Source organism: Centropristis striata, chromosome 7, assembly GCF_030273125.1.
Source record: "Centropristis striata isolate RG_2023a ecotype Rhode Island chromosome 7, C.striata_1.0, whole genome shotgun sequence".
Classification (NCBI taxonomy): domain Eukaryota; kingdom Metazoa; phylum Chordata; class Actinopteri; order Perciformes; family Serranidae; genus Centropristis; species Centropristis striata.
The window spans coordinates 2,010,239-2,026,866 of record NC_081523.1 but is presented as its reverse complement, the minus strand read 5'-3'; the positions used below and the strand labels follow the sequence as shown (position 1 = coordinate 2,026,866).

Here is a 16,628-nt window from a genome sequence, read left to right as displayed (position 1 = left end):
GACAGGAGGCTCCTTCTTTAAATATGGCACATTTTATTATCAATTCACTTACTTAACGTTTTTTATGCATCTATTTTATTTTATTTTATTTTATTTTAGTTTATTTTTTCAATTATTTTATTTTATTTTATTTTATTTTTATTATATTTTATCTTATTTCATTTTATTATTATTTGACCAGACTCCTTTTGTAAATATGGCACATTTTTTATTACAAATTAACTTAAACATTTTTTTTCTACGTCCATTTTTTTCTACTTTTTTCTTCTGCCCTCAATTTTATCTTATCCTCTATATTTTTATTTTATTAATTAGTATTAATTATTATTGTTGTATTGCTTATTGTTATTATATATTATTATTATTATTATTATTATTATTATTATTATTATTATTATTATTATTATAATAAACTAATTATAATAATTATAAATGCACTTTCATATATAAAATGCAGCTCAAAGTGCTTCACAGTATGGCAATAAAAATAATAATGATAATAATAATAAACCACAAAAAACATAACAAAAATGTAAGAAATAAAAATACAAGATAAAAATATAAAGAGTTTACGAAACTAGATTAAAAAAAAGATAAAAATAGATGCATAAAATAACTAGGTAAGTTAATATACTATTATCTATGTTAATATAATATAATATAATATAATATAATATAATATAATATAATATAATATAATATAATATAATATAATATATTAAAATACAAACATAAAAGTCGAACAGAATCCAATAAAATAAACAGCCCACCCACACAGACAGAAACTCATCTTCACCCTGAGACTAAATGGGAAAGTTTCTGTTTGTCACGCTGGATTTAATTTATTAATTTCTCTTTTGGTTTTGGATATTTTGGCAAAACTCCATCAGATTTTCCTGCAAACTGAACTGAAACACAGAAGAGGAAGATTATGAAACACAGAAATGGAAATCACAAAACGTCACAGTCACACAGAGAAACAGAGTTCAGATCATAGAGAGAGAAAAGAGAAATGAAATAGAAAACGAGAGAGGAGGAGGAGGAGGAGGTGTGGAGGGGGGAGGAGGGGAGGGGGAGGAGGTGCTGTGCTCTGATTGGCTGCTGCCTCTCCCACTCTAAAGTCTCTGAGCTGCTCCGAGCTGCGGAGCTCACACAGTGAGGAGCAGCAGGAGCAGCAGGAGCTCCATTCATTCTCACGGATTCTTCTCCTTCTTCTCCGAGCAAACAGAGAATAAAACGCGCTGTTTTCTTTTTTATTTATTTTTCTTTCCTGCATTTCCTGGTTAATAATGCCGCAGTGAGCCGGAGCGGAGCCGCTTTATTCTCATGTAAACGGGGACAGAAACTGTCGGAACGCTTCTGGAAGGTTACGCACCGATTTTTTGTTTTTTTTGGATAAAAGGATACCAGCGGAGTCCACCTGGATTATTACTGACTGTTGAGGTGAGCTGAGCTATTAAGGGTTAACTGTGGGAATTAATAGTCATTTAATAGTCAAATTTATTTTAGTTATTGATGGTTTGCATGTTGTTCGTGCAGCTTGGAAACACGGTGTCCGAAATGCGCGCATGCAGGTGGCGAAAAGAGCGCAAAATATATAAATGTATGAAATAAAATAAATGAGATTTAAAGAAATATATGAGAGACCATAAAATAAATAGGAAAAAATAATTAAAAATAAATAAATTAAAAATAAATACAAATTTCATTTAAATTATAATAATGATAAGAAAGAAAAAAGCGCAAAAAATATAAATCTATAAAATAAAATAAATTTGATTAAGAAATAAGAAACAATAAAATAAATAAGAAAAAATAATTATAAAAAATGAATTAAAATAATACAAATGTAATTTAAATAATAATAATAATAATAATAAACAAAAAAGAAAAGAGAGTGCACTTTATTTCGCTTGTAAATGATCTGACTACTGAATTAAACGTAAAAATAAATGTATAAAATAAAATAAATGAGATTTTTTAAAAATGAAAAAAAATACAAATAAATAAGAAAAAATAATTTTAAATAAATAGATTAAAATAAATACGAATGTCATTTAAATAATAATAATAATAAACAAAAAAGAAAAGAGAGTGCACTTTATTTCGCTTTTAAATGATCTGACTACTGAATTAAATGTAAAAATAAATGCATAAAATAAAATAAATTAGGTTAAAAAAATATAAAAAAATACAAATAAATAAGAAAAATTCATTTTAAATAAATAGATTAAAATAAATACAAATGTAATGTATATTATAACAATAATAAAGAAAAAGAGCGCACTTTATTTCGCTTTTAACCGATCTGACTACAGAATTAAACGCTCTTTTCCCGATTTCCCTGCAGAAATGAACCCTGCAGCTTGACTTTCTCGTGTTCCTGTTGACCCTGTGCTGCTCTGAGTTCTGGCTCTGTTCCTTTATTGACTTCATCAGGATCTATGATCCAGATCTTGTCCTGCAGAATGACAACAAACAAAGAGTAGTGATACCTGAACGCCTGAATCATTCTTAATCCTCTGTAGCTCTTTCTGTCTGCTCATTTTTCCCTCTAATTGACCCCTAAAATGTTCCTTAGTAATGGGATTTTTTAAATCAGTGTCAATGGCGGACTATTTTTAACCCCCACTACCTCCTGGATAAGAGGATTCTCCTCCTCTGCTCCTCCTGAAGACAGTGAGGATCAGTGGAGTTAATCCTGGTTTTCCGTGCTACTGTTCTCTACTACAGCATGCACAGGGCTTCCCTTTAACCCTTTGATGCTCAATATAATTTGTCTTATTTTGAAGGTTTAACTTCTAAAGAGTTGTTAGAACCACCAGATTACATTATAAAATCACATATTTTAATATTTGAGACTCATAAGAGCCACCAAATAATAATTTCCATAGGAAAAAACACCAATTTAACAAAATAGGATCGTTATTATTTGTGTCTTCTTTGTCAGATTTTAAAAACAGGGTTTTTATTCAAAAAGTAAGAAATGAAAACATAAAATTAGGATGTATATGATGATCAAAAACAAGTTAAATTGAGGAAAACCTGCAATACTGAATGATGAAATTAATTTATTGCAAAGATATAGAACATAAAAACTTAGTTGGGTCACTTGAGACCATGGGTCTCAAATTTTTTTTAGCAATTCTTTGTTTTTTTTGGTCATTTTGTGTCTTTTTTGTCATTTTTAAGTAATTTAGTGTTTTTTTTCAGTCATTTTGTGCATCAAAGGGTTAATTTGCTGACAAGTTAAATCTGTTTATTGGTGATTTGTCGGAGCAGTGTGAGGGTTTCTCCTCTGGAAATACTTGAATGAGTTATTGTTGCTGTGGATTACATGATTGCTGCTGCTGTGTTGTGTTGTGGTGTGTGTGTGTGTGTGTGTGTGTGTGTGTGTGTGTGAGTGGTGATGTAACTGTACACTAAAAGCTGTGAATGCTGCAGATATTTAGGAGCTGATTTATTGACCTGCAGGATACATTTTTGCTTTGTGGAACACTAAGGACTTTATTTCTGGTGGGAAAAGTGAAAGCTTTCTTATTATGTAACTGTTGTTTTCATACTGTTTAAATGACTGTGAAACAGGACCTGATGATTCATTGAAATCCATTTTTTTAAGTGTTTCAAATCAATGGATTTATAACGCAGATGTCCACCTTTCAGGCTAAATAGAGCCCAGTTTCTACATGCACACCTGGATGTTTTAACCTGCAAATGGTCAAGTCACTGCTCACAGAAAAAAGTCTCTATGGTTGTCAATTTCCAAGTCCAGAAACATCTTGAATAAAGCGTCAATACAGTGAAGAGTCACGCCTCTAAACACAGGTTGAAATGTTGCTTTTTGACAATTCCAGAGCTGTATTTATTGTTGTTGCAGTCTGCTGTTTATTCTGTATCTTTGTGGGGACAGTCAGAAGTAGAGACCATAGAGGTTCTGTTGGTTCTGTTGGTTCTGCTGTTTGTGTTGTGCAGGATGTTTTAGTGTCTCATGTGTCTGTGAAGACAGAATCCTTTATAGAAGCTGTGATTTTTACCACTCAGAGTCACAGCTGCACACATAAACACTGCTGGGAGACAAACAGACATGACAACTTTTTCCTCTCAGTCCTGTCAGACAGGTGTATTCTTACCTAATATCCTTCAGCCTGGTTTAGTTTCAGCTCCTTCAGACCTCACAGCAGCTGAGAATCCCTCCATTCAGACTGCTCCTCCTCCTGTGTGGCCCCTGGGCCCTCCACTCAGTATCTCTCAGCCTCATTTCCTCAGAGCCACGGCTCACTGAGATTCCTCATGTTTAAGTGTTTACAGAGCAGAGGGGGGCTGTTGGTTTACTCTCACAGTCTCTGCTGCATCACTGCTGCACTGTAAAAAATAATCTGGTTAATTTACAGTAAAATAGCAGCAGCTGAGAGCTGTGAGAGGGTTTTCTACTGTAAATTTAAATGTAAATATCAGCAAAAACTGTAATTTAAACTGAATATTCCTGTTATTTTTAGGGTAATTGTGTCATTCATTCACACATCATGGTATTCCTCCATTAACTTTACATGCAAATATAATATTTTTAAAGCAAAACTGCTTGTTTCCTACAGTTTATGACAGTAAAAGTTAAAGTTTTGTGCTATTCTTAAGTGTCTGACTATGGTGATATATAACTTAAAATTTTACGCCCTATTTCTGATGTAACTTGACAGTTTTTACTGTAATTTCTACTGTAAATTTAAATGTAAATATCAGCAAAAACTGTTATTTATACAGAATATTCCCGGTATTTTTAGGGTAATTGTGTCATTTTGACATCATGGTATGTCTCCTTTAATTTTACATGGAAATTTTATATTTTTACAGCAAAACTGTTTGTTTTTATGCTATTCTTTGATTTACGGGAATTAAAAGCATCTACTACGGTGATATACAATTTTAGATTTTACGCTCTATTTCTGATGTAATTTGACAGTTTTACTGTAATTTCTACAAACATTTTTTACAGTGTAGCCTCATTCTCAAAACACCTTTTTTTTTACTTCTGCACATTGCTGTTATGCACTTTATGCTTAAATGATGATTTATTACATCACAGATCTCTGTGTGCTGCAGGCACGAGAGAGCATAAGTGTCTGTGAACGTCTCGGGAATGTTTTTCTGTGTGTTCAGGCTGTTTTTTCCTCTTTCCAGCCTGTGAAGAGCTGATGGGCTCATCACTAGCGGTCGTTAGCGCGGCGGGAAGACTCTTTGATAGCTGCTAGTTAAAGCTAGCTGCTAGTTAAAGCTAGCGGGGGTCCAGGCTGCAGCCCCGCCCGCACATTAGCACGCAGAATGACCTGGCAGCTCGTGTCCCTGAAGGCACCGCAGCCTGGAGGTGATTTCACCTAAACGGAGGCTTTTACTCCTGATATTACACTCACCCTGGAGGTTTACTGCCTTTTATTCTCCCCTTTGATGCACAACATGGTCTAAAGCAGGGGTCTCAAATTCCCAATGACCAAAAAAAGACACAAAATTACTAAAAAAGACACAAAATGACAGAAAAAAAACCCCTAAATTACTTTAAAAAAGACACAAAATTAATTTAAAAAAAAGAGACAACATGACAGAAAAAAAACCCTAAATTACTTTAAAAAGACAAAAATACCAAAAAAGACACAAATTTACTAAAGAAAAGTAAAAAAAAGACACAAAATGAGAAAAAAACCCTAAATTACTTTAAAAAAGACACAAAATTACCAAAAAAGACAAAAAATTACTAAAGAAAAGTTAAAAAAAAGACACAAAATGACCGAAAAAACCACTAAATTACTTAAAAAATGACAAAAAATTACCAAAAAAGACAAAAAATTACTAAAGAAAAGTAAAAAAAGACACAAAATGACTGAAAAAACCCACTAAATTACTTAAAAAATGACAAAAAAAGACACAAAATGACCAAAAAATACACACAATTACCAAAAAAGACACAAAATGACAGAAAAAAAACCTAAATTACTTTAAAAAAGACACAAAATTACCAAAAAAGACAAATATGTACTAAAGAAAAGTAAAAAAAGGACACAAAATGACAGAAAAAAACACTAAATTACTTAAAAAAAAGACAAAAAAGACACAAAATGACCAAAAAAGACACAATTATTAAAAAAAGACACAAAAACATAAAAAATTATTATGAAGTGATTAGGACAGAGAAAGTTTAAGCAGATGGAATAAATGTATTTAGTTTGGATGTATTTAGAGTAATCATAGTTTGAAAACAATATTGGCACATGATCATTGTATCAAAGCATCTTGCATGATTAATGTATAAATGCACAGAGAGGATACACACACTGTTAGTGAATTATGCAGCATAGATAGTGACGTTTATAGTGAGATTATTTCTAACACCTCCTGTTTCAGAAAGTCCCCACAGGCAGAAAAAAGGGAAATATTTTGACATTTCTTTAACCTTTCAGCGAATCAGGCCCTGAAACTAAAAAGTCCTAAAAGAGAACTAGAAGAAGAAGAGAAAGTCTTTAACTTTAGACGACCACAAGACTCACCTGAATCATCTGAGAGACTCAGAGACATGTGATCCTCAGATGAGCCTTTATAGCTGATAACAGAACAGGAAACAGTGACTGTGTGAGTGTAAAAATAAAAATAAACCTGCGTGTGAATATTTAAAGAACATCATGGTTTAAAGAAAGAAAATCTCCAAGATTTTTCCCCCCAAAAAGCAACAATTTGTGTGTCAGTTTGCAAAAACAGACATGAATCTGAATATCTTCTGTTTTTTAAATCCAATTTAAGTCCAAAGCAGACTTCTTTTTACACATGGAGGCAGATGGCTACACACACACACACACACACACACACACACACACACACACACACACTCAGCCAGAGAGGCTCTAATTAAAACCATCCATCCAACCTAAACACCCCCCCCCCCTCTGAACGGAGCTGACGGAGCTGTGGCATTCTGTTTGTTTACCTCCTCCGCTACAACCAACAGCCACGTGCTAACAGTTTGTTTTAGTCGGAGGACCTGACATGTGGTCCGCCCCCCTCCCCCTCACACAACTGATAAAAAAAGGCCAAAAAAAGACACAAAATGACTGAAAAAAACACTAAATTACTTATAAAAGACACAAAATGACCAAAAAATACATAGAATTACCAAAAAAAGACACACAATTATTAAAAAAAAGACACAAAATGACCCAAAAACCCGCACTAATTTATTTAAAAAACGACTTGACATGTGGTCCGTGCCCCTCCTCCACATCGACTCCTACGGCACCTGGAAGACAAATGTAAATCAGTTTGTTTTTAGGATTGTGGTGAAGCTGCAGCAGAGAGAAACTGTTGGTTTGATGCAGACAGAGACAGATAGTGGTGGTGGTGTGTCCTTGTGCTGCAAAACTAAACTAATTAGCAGTTTTTGGCCGAGAAAAGGATCTCAGTTATTGCAAATTAAGACAACAAAGTCTCAAAACCAGAAATTGCATCAATAAAATTCCCAAAACACCCGAAGGGAAAAGTTCTATTCTGGTTTAAATGAACAGAAACTGCAGAAGACGAGGTTTTTTGGCTTAAATTAAGACAACCAAGTGTTTTAAAAAGCCTCAAAACAAACCAGAATCAGTAAAAACGTTGTTTTCTGCTGTAAGAGACGGAGAGATGGTGGAAGAGGACAAAGTCCAGCATCTGATCTCAGGTGTCCTCTCTCTCTATCTCAGGTCTTTTTTTGTATTAGAGACACGGCTTTTATCTTCAAAGAGCCCCCCCCGTGGCCCCCCCTCCCCCTCGGCCCCCCGGGGCCCCTGAGATTAATCTGAAGAGTTCACAGACATCAGAGTGATGTCATTCAATGTGACTTGTTGCAATATTAGATTTTATAAAGTAACTCTTTCATCATCTGTGATCTGAGATCTCAGGTTCATTTACCTTTCACCTGCAGAGGATATACTGTGTGTGTGTGTGTGTGTGTGTGTGTGTGTGTGTGTGTGTGTGGTTCCATAGTTGATTCAAACATGTGCTTATTATCATTTTTACTGTAAAAATGTCAGAAAATGAGAAGACATGTCCATGACAGGTCCCCAGAGCGCTTCATGTCCTCTTCTAGTTGCTTATTTTGTCTGAAAAAAGCCTAAAAACCTGCAGGATTCCTTTACTGACAGACCCTGGATGTCTTCAAAGTGCTTGATTTTTATCCATTATGTTTTATTAGTAAAGAATATGCTTGGATTTTAATATACTCCTTGAAAAATGCTTGTTTTTTTTAACATAATCTTGGGTTTGATCAACACAAGTTTGAAATGAAACCAACCATGCTAAAAAACCCCTGATAAAACCTGATAAAACCTGATAAAACCTGAAAAAAACATAGGCAAAAGGGTAATTTTTATAAGCTTTTATGTTGACTTTTTTAGCTGTGATTAACTGTGGAACTTTTTGTTTTAGTACCTTGAAATTCTTAGTGTTTAAAAACCTGTTAAAACCTGATAAAAACATTAGGTAAAAGGTCATTTTATAAGCTTTTATAATGACTATTTAGCTGTGATTATAAAGCCTTTTGGAGTCTGGAACTTTTTGTTTTAGTACCTTGAAATTCGTAGCACAGTGCTTGAATTTTAATGTTTAAAAACCTGATAAAACCTGATGAAAACATTGGGAAAAAGGTCATTTTTATAAGCTTTTATATTGACTTTTTTTTTTTAGCTGTGATTAACTGTGGAACTTTTTGTTTTAGTACCTTGAATTTTAGTGTGTAAAAACCTGATAAAACCTGCAGAACGCTGCCAGAAGCTACAGTTGTTGATTCATTTCTCCTGTCTGACTGATGTCTGACTGATTATTCAACCACAACAAGCCTCCTGACCTGGAGGAGCAGACTGGGAGCAGGGAGTCACTGGTTGGTTCCCAGCTGGGAAACGTGAAGGAGACCAGTTCTCAGCCTCCATCACCTGCTGCTGCTGGTGGTGGTGTTGATGGTGCTGTGTTTTTAGGGCTGCTCTGTGGCTTTCGTGTCTGTTTTGTGTCTCTTTTTTTAGTTATTTTGTGTCTGTTGTGTCTTTTTTTGGCCATCTTGTGTCTTGTTTGGTCATTTTGTCTCTTTTTTGGTCATTTTGTCTCTTTTTTTTGTCATTTTGTCTCTTTTTTTCTAGTCATTTTTTGTACTTTTGTGTCTGTTGTTGTGTCTTTTTTGGTCATTTTGTGTCTTTTTTTTAGTCATTTGGTCTCCGATGGTTTTGTGGACTCCAGAGGGTTAAGTTCAGCTAGAAAAGGAGTAAACAAAGTGAAAAAGCAGCAGAGCAGCCTTCTAGCAGGGATCCTCCATCCCTCCATCCCTCCATCCCTCCATCTCCACCACATGCTGCAGCAGATGCTGCTCCGACTCTTCACTCTCCTTTCTCATGTTAATGTCCACGGCTGTCTGTCTGAATAATAGTATTGGTGTGTGTGTGTGTGTGTGTGTGTGTGTGTGTGTGTGTGTGTGTGCACGTGTGCATTATGCAGCGGCAGGCGTGTGAAAGTGTGTGTTGGCCTCGTGTGGGGGAACGTATGAATAAACAGGTTGTTTAGGGATCTGTTTTTAAAGGTCTAAGGTCTAATAATAATAACTTTATTTATATATAGGCTAAAGAAGTGAGTGACTCTGTTGTTTTATGTATAATTTTGGTTACTTAGTCTCTTTTTTAGGTAATTGTATCTCTTTTTATTGGTCAATTTGTGACTTTTTGGTCGTTTTGTGCCGATTCGGGATATTAACGTGTATAATTGGGTATCTTTGTGTCACTTTTGGTAATTTTGCATCGTTTTTTTGTGATTTTATGTATATTTTTGGTTACAAAGTCCCTTTTTTGGTAATTGTATCTCTTTTTATTGGTCAATTTGTGACTTTTTTTTGGTTGTTTTGTGCCGATTCTGGATATCAACTGTAACTTTGTGTCACTTTTGGTCATTTTACATCTTTTTTTTTGTGATTCTATGTATATTTTTGGTTACTAAGTCCCATTTTTTTGTAATGGCATCTCTTTTTATTGGTCAATTTGTGACTTTTTTTTGGTAATTTTGTGCCGAATCTGGATATTAATGTCTATTATTGGGCAACTTTTGGTCATTTTACATCTTTTTCTTGTGATTTTTATGTATATTTTTGGTCATTTTATCTTTTTTTGGGGTCATTTTCATCTTTTTTTTGTCATTTTATAATCATAATAATAACTTTATGGAGTTACAGTCATCTCAACAGGAGAATATGAGAGTGTGAATCCCTCCCTGCTCTGATCAGTAGAGGTTTATCCCCTTTTTGTTTTATTCTGATGTAAGCTTCCTCTGCAGAATTGCATCACAGGACAGTAAATCTGAGTGTGTGAACTCTGGTTGGCCGTGTGTGTGTGTGTGTGTGTGTGTGTGGGCAGGTGCTGGTTCTCCCTCCTGGCGTCCAGCGTTTCCGTCCCTGGCAGCTCCGCCTCCTGAATCACCTTAAAGGCTTCCTGACTCGGCAGAACGCGAGGGGGAGGGGTGTGTGTGTGTGTGTGTGTGTGTGTGTGTGTGGGCGGGGGTGGGGAGCCCTTTGTGTTCCCCCCTCCATCAGTCTGCTGGCAGGGAGGGGCTGGGTGCCAGGTTCAGAGGTCAGAGGTCAGCAGGCTGGCAGAGGGGAGAGTGTGAGAGTGTTGTTGTGTTTTTGTGTCTTTATGAGGACCAATTTGAGTTTTATGCATCAAACTGAGGACATTCCTGATGCTCTGAAGGGCTGTTTGAGGGTTAAAGCTGCACAATGCAACCCCTAAACATGAATATAACAAATTGTTTCTCTTAAAAAATGAAAAGTTCAATTACACTGTAAAAAATGTTTGTAGAACTTACAATAAAAGACTGTCAAATACCATCAGAAATGGGGCGTAAAATAAAAAAATGTTTATCACCGTAGTAGACGGCTCATTACTGTAAATAAAGTAATAGTACAAAAGTTAAACTAAACTAAAAATATGGAAAATTAATGGATAAATACCATAATGTCACAAAGACACAATTACCCTAAAAATACCAGGATTATTCAGTCTAAATAACAGTTTTCCAATATTTACATTAAAAGTGACAATAGAAAACCCACTCACTGTATTTTTCACGGTTCACAACTGCTGATATTTTACCCTAAATTAAACACTTTTTTTACAGTGCAGAAAAGCAGAAAAATGCACCATTTCTCAGTTAAATACAGCCATACTTGGTCGATTTTGGAGGCTAATATTGGCAAACTTTGACTTTGTACTATTGTCACTCTACAGGTTCCAGAATCTCGCTTTAAGAGGCATTTTATATGCATCTTATAGGAGTTTTACCACCAACTGCAAACCAGCGATGCACTAATTAAACCTCTCAGTCCTGTTATTGATACTTTAGGTATCAACTGATACTGAATATTGGATCTGATACTGGTGTTTGATTACTGACTTGCATGGAAGTGCAACGTGAGGCTTTACTGACTTTGTTGACTTAATGCATTATTTTAAGACTTAATTATATATATATATATATATATATATATATATATATATATATATATATATATATATATATATATATTTAATTAAGTCTTAAAGTCTTATGCAAATTGTGCACCAGAAACTTGGTAAAATATCTTCAAAATGATCAAGAAATGCAGCAAAAATGCAGCTATTTGAGTTGTTCTGTTCAGGGTTATTATGAATCAGACTTCATGGCACAAGGCTGCACACATGCTCCTCCACTTGTCATGTTTTCTCTGCATCATGAGTTCCTCCTCCTCCTCCTCCTCCTCCTCCTCCTCCTCCTCTTGTCCTGCAGCGTGACTCTCGCCGTTTGACCCACGAGCTCCTTCACGTTTTTTAGTGAACTTTCGATTCATTAGTCACGGCTACACGTTTTTATAAACATGCTGAGAACTTTCTTTTATTAGCCTCGTCAATAAATAAGTGTGGAGACTTTATTTTGAAAGAATGCTTTGTCCCAGCCTACATGCGTGAAGATTGATATTACTTAATTGGAAACAAAAGGCCGACCCAACTTATGTGAATCTCATGACAGAAGTTATGAGAAAATCAGATTCTGACTGAAAAATCAGGAAACAAAGTTCTATAGAATTTAGCAACCATTTATTTATTATTTTAACCAGAACACAGGGCAAGTTATCTTAATTTTTTTTTTTTTTTAATTCCTGTCTCTGCTTATTTTATTTATTTATTTTTACATAGATATAGGTAGAATCTTTTATTTATTTTTAATTTTTATTTCTTATTTTTTAATTCCTGTCTCTGCTTATTTTTTTTTATTTTTTTTACATATATATAGGTATAATCTTTTATTTTTTTATTTTTTTATTTTTATTTTTTAATTCCTGTCTCTGCTTATTTTTTATTTTTATCATTTTTTTTACATTTATATAGGTATAATTTTTATTTACTTTTTTTTATTTATTTTTATTTTTATTTTTTAATTCCTGTCTCTGCGAATTTTTTTATTTTTATTTTTTTATTTTTTACTTTTGAAGAGTGTATACATGTTTGGGTACATTTATAGGTATAATCTTTTATTTCTTTATTTAATGTCCTACATCTGTCTAGTTTTCATTTTGAGATACATAAGTTAATACAACTTAAATTACCTTTTTATGTAAACATGTACTTGTAAAATGAGGAAAAAAATACAAAGAATGCATTTTCCGATGCATTGAAGATTTCCCATACTTTGTGATTTGTGTGTGGTGTCCCTTGTTATGTTTGTTTGTTTAATGGGTGCATGCCTTGTTTGGTTATTTATTTAATATTTATATTATTTTTTGCACTGACGGGAGAGCTGTGCCTCAATTTAACATATTTTTTTTATACTACCGTGCAATGACAATAAAAACTAAATCTCTAAATCTAAATCTTCTTCTTGAGTCTCAACCACAGTTTGCATTTAAACCGTTTTGCACGTCCAAATAAACTAAAAACCCCAAAAACCCCAGAAACCTTAAAGTGTCCAGCGTTCTGCAGAGGAGGAAGGGAGGCGGTTTTCAGTCTGTGTTTGTGTCTGAGAGTTATTTTGGATCCGTCTGGCCTTTTTCTGCATCATCAGCGATATCTACAGGAGAATAAACCCTCCTGACTGACTGTTTGTCCTCTGTCCTGCAGGACAACATGCCTCAGACTCCTCCGTTCACCGGCCAGCTGAACACCAGCAGCTACAACAAGAACCTGTACCAGAAGGACGAGGGCTACGCCGGACTCTATTACCATGACAACAACCTGGCCTCGGGCTCCCTGGAGGCCCTCATCCACCACCTGGTCCCCACCATAGACTATTATCCAGATGTGAGTGGTGCTTTTTATACATTTGTGGTTTATTTTCCTTTGCAGTTTCATCAAAGTACGTTTTTTTTTCTTTCTGTTCTGCTTGAGAAGCTCTGCTGCTTTGAGACTCCTTTAAGTGCCAAAATTTCTCTCTTTCTCTTTTTGATTGATTGAGAATTTATTTGAACACAAAATAAAAGATGAACTATTAAAAACAAACGAACGACAATAAATATCTATCTATCTATGTATATATATGTATAACACTTAGTGCATACCCATATATATGTATAACACATAGTAATGTAGTATACAAACTTGTTATTACCATTATAAACATACATAACCAGTGACTTTTCATTTCAGGCCCATTTTTGAAACTGAAATGATGAATTTTACTCCTTTTGTCTCCACAGAGGACGTACATCTTCACCTTCCTGCTCAGCTCTCGTCTCTTCCTGCGTCCCCATGAACTCATGTCTAAGGTTTGCCACCTCTGTATGGAGCAGCAGCGGCTCAGCGACCCGCAGGCTGACAAGGTACCATCATATATATATACATATATATATATTACACCTCTAGATCCTCAGTGGAGCACAGTTCTCCACATCTAGACATTAAAACACCTGATTGTTTCCTCAGTATTTATGTGTTTGTGCTGTATTTTCCAGATGCGAGTGCGTAAGATCGCTCCTAAGATCCTGCAGCTGCTGACGGAGTGGACGGAGACGTTCCCCTACGACTTCAGGGACGAGAGGATGATGAGGAGCCTGAAGGAGCTCACCCACCGGCTGGCCAGCGGGGACGAGGTCAGGCTCTTTATTTCTTTACATGCAACAAAACAAGTGACAGAAACTCTATCTTGCTGATTAAATAATGTGTTTAGTTCAGTTGTTGTAACAAGCTGTTTTATCTGCAGCGCGTGCAGTAAAGCTACAGGAAGAGTCAGATTGATCAGATAGCAGCAGAGGGATGTTGGAGGGCAACAAAGCTCTTCATGAGGCCGGCTGCGCTGAGAGAAAAGCCCCATTGTTGGTGGACTAGCTGGCTTTTAGCTGTTGTCTCTGTGGCGTTTCTTCCTCTGCAGCGTTTGGATTGTTTGACTGAATGTCGCTAGGCTTAGCACGCCGTTAGCCTCCGCCGCGCCGTTTGCATCAAAGTTTGTTTAGTCGTGTTTTTTGCACATGCAGACGCTCCTCTGACCCACATTTAGATAGAAAAGATGCTTTGACAAGCAGTGAGTCATGCTCCGTGGGCCATGAAAGGGAATGCTAACATAAGCTAACATCACAAAAAGGTGACTTTAAAGATGAAATAACTCAAGCCATCATCTTATTTAAAGTTTTCCTGCTCAGTGTTTCTCAGGGAGTTTTCACTAACCATGTCAGATGTTGTTGGTGGTTTTGTTCCCACCTCACTCCTCCAGTCTGGACAAATAATGTGTTAGTCACCATGAATCAGGGCTGTTCAGAGCAAATCCTGGTGGGTTCACATGTGTTTCTGACTGAATTGCGTGTTCACGCTGCAAAAAAATGTGTTTCTAAAAACAAGACAAAAACAGTAAATCTGAGGGAAATGATCTTGCGGCATGGACAGATAATTTACCTTGACAAGGTTTCTTAAATTAAGATTATTAGATCTAGATTATTTCTAGATTTCCCTCAGATTTACTGCTTTTGTCTTGTTTTTAGACTAAACACCTTTGTTGCAGTGTGTCTTTGTGCATTGGGGGGTTTGGTTGTTGGACATTTAGTTTGTTGGGACCAGACAGTGATGGAGGACACAAACATCCATCTGTCCAGAGAAAAGACGTCCCATAAGAAAAACCCTTCCCCGCCGTTTTAATGGCGGTTTCACATGACTCATCAATAGTACAAGCATTGAGTATTGATCTGGAGATCAATACGTTTCTCACATTTACAACTCCACATGTGCAACACACACTCGTCTCCACGGACGCTGTGTATTTATTGGTCACATCAGCCTCTTTAGATTTCACAGCTGATTGGCTACTGTTGGTATTAAAACCAAACCCAGAAAAGAAACTTCTGATGCTTCAAATCAATTTAGTTTCACGTGTCAACAGAAAAAAGCACAAGATTCCCGGGTACATTGTGTTTGGTACATTTAAGATAACAACATGTGCTTCAAGTGTAGCTAAATAATTGAAAGCTTATCAATGACTACACTATGAGGTAATAGCATGGACTTTTTTATAACCTTTATAGTCATTGATTCGAGCAAGTCTGAACAAAACACGGAGCATAAACTGTCAGATAGTCCAGCAACAGATGTCCATCGAACTGCAGAAATCATCAGGTTTAGTCTTTAACTTGTCTCCAGTTTGTTTATTATCTAACTCACCTGTTGGAGGTTAAATCAAAAGTGATGTCTCACAAAAAGTCCCTTTAATCCCTCACTGCATGATGGAAAACCCGTGAGCAGGAGCAGGCATGTTACCTGTAGATGAAAGTGGAGATTGTGAAATAACTTTTACTTTCATTTTGTAAAAGAGTCTAATTTTAGTTTGTTTAATTGCATAACTTCTCCAGCTTCTGTGCTGCTGTTCTCCGACCTTTTTAGATTCAATTTACAACTAGCAAAAAAACAGCTATCAAGCTAAAAACACCAATAATCCTCTGGTTCCATCTTCTCAATTTGCCTCTTGGGCATCTTTGGTTTTTTGAGAGTGGAACAATGGACTTTTTGAACTACGAAGCCATTCATCAAAAAAGAAAAAAAGATGAAAATATTCATTAGTTGCAGCCCTAGCAGCAACACCTCCATGCAGACATGGTCCTATCAGTGTAAACACTGTACACACTCAGCTAACGCTTGACCACACTCCTGCACAGTTGGACAACAGCGAGACACGCCACCAGTGGAAATCGCTCCAGTTGCCACTTCAAAGTCCTCCATCTGCTGCAGCTTCTGTCCGTACTACAAACAGAGGACGGGCCAGGGTCGGATAAATATAGTCACAGATCTCGGAGACAACAGCACGCCTGACTTATTTCAATTTCAACAATCTATCGGTTTACTTCTTCTCGATTTGCCTCTTGGGTATCTTTGGTTTTTTGAGAGTGAACAATGGACTTTTTGAACTACGAAGCCATTAATCCAAAGAAAAAGATGAAAATATTCATTAGTTGCAGCCCTTGTTGCAACACCTCCATGCAGACAATATAAGATGAAAATATACAATAGTTGCGGCCTTAGTTGCAACATCTCCATGCAGACCAAAAAAGATGAAAATATTCAATATTTGCGGCCTTAGTTGCAACACCTCCATGCAGACAAATAAGATGAAAATATTAAATAGTTGCGGCCTTA

General features: G+C 35.7%; 1 protein-coding gene across 1 annotated transcript in view; it reads left to right on the top strand.

Moving 5' to 3' along the window:
* Positions 1-1,099: 1,099 nt before the first annotated feature.
* The window catches only part of rasgef1ba (RasGEF domain family, member 1Ba), a 54,114-nt gene continuing 38,585 nt past the window's right edge, over positions 1,100-16,628 (top strand). Inside the window, exons 1-4 of the mRNA XM_059336240.1 lie at positions 1,100-1,443; positions 13,137-13,316; positions 13,712-13,834; positions 13,967-14,104. Coding sequence (XP_059192223.1) covers positions 13,143-13,316; positions 13,712-13,834; positions 13,967-14,104 — 435 coding nt within the window. The 5' untranslated portion in view covers positions 1,100-1,443; positions 13,137-13,142. The remainder of the gene's footprint in view (positions 1,444-13,136; positions 13,317-13,711; positions 13,835-13,966; positions 14,105-16,628) is intronic.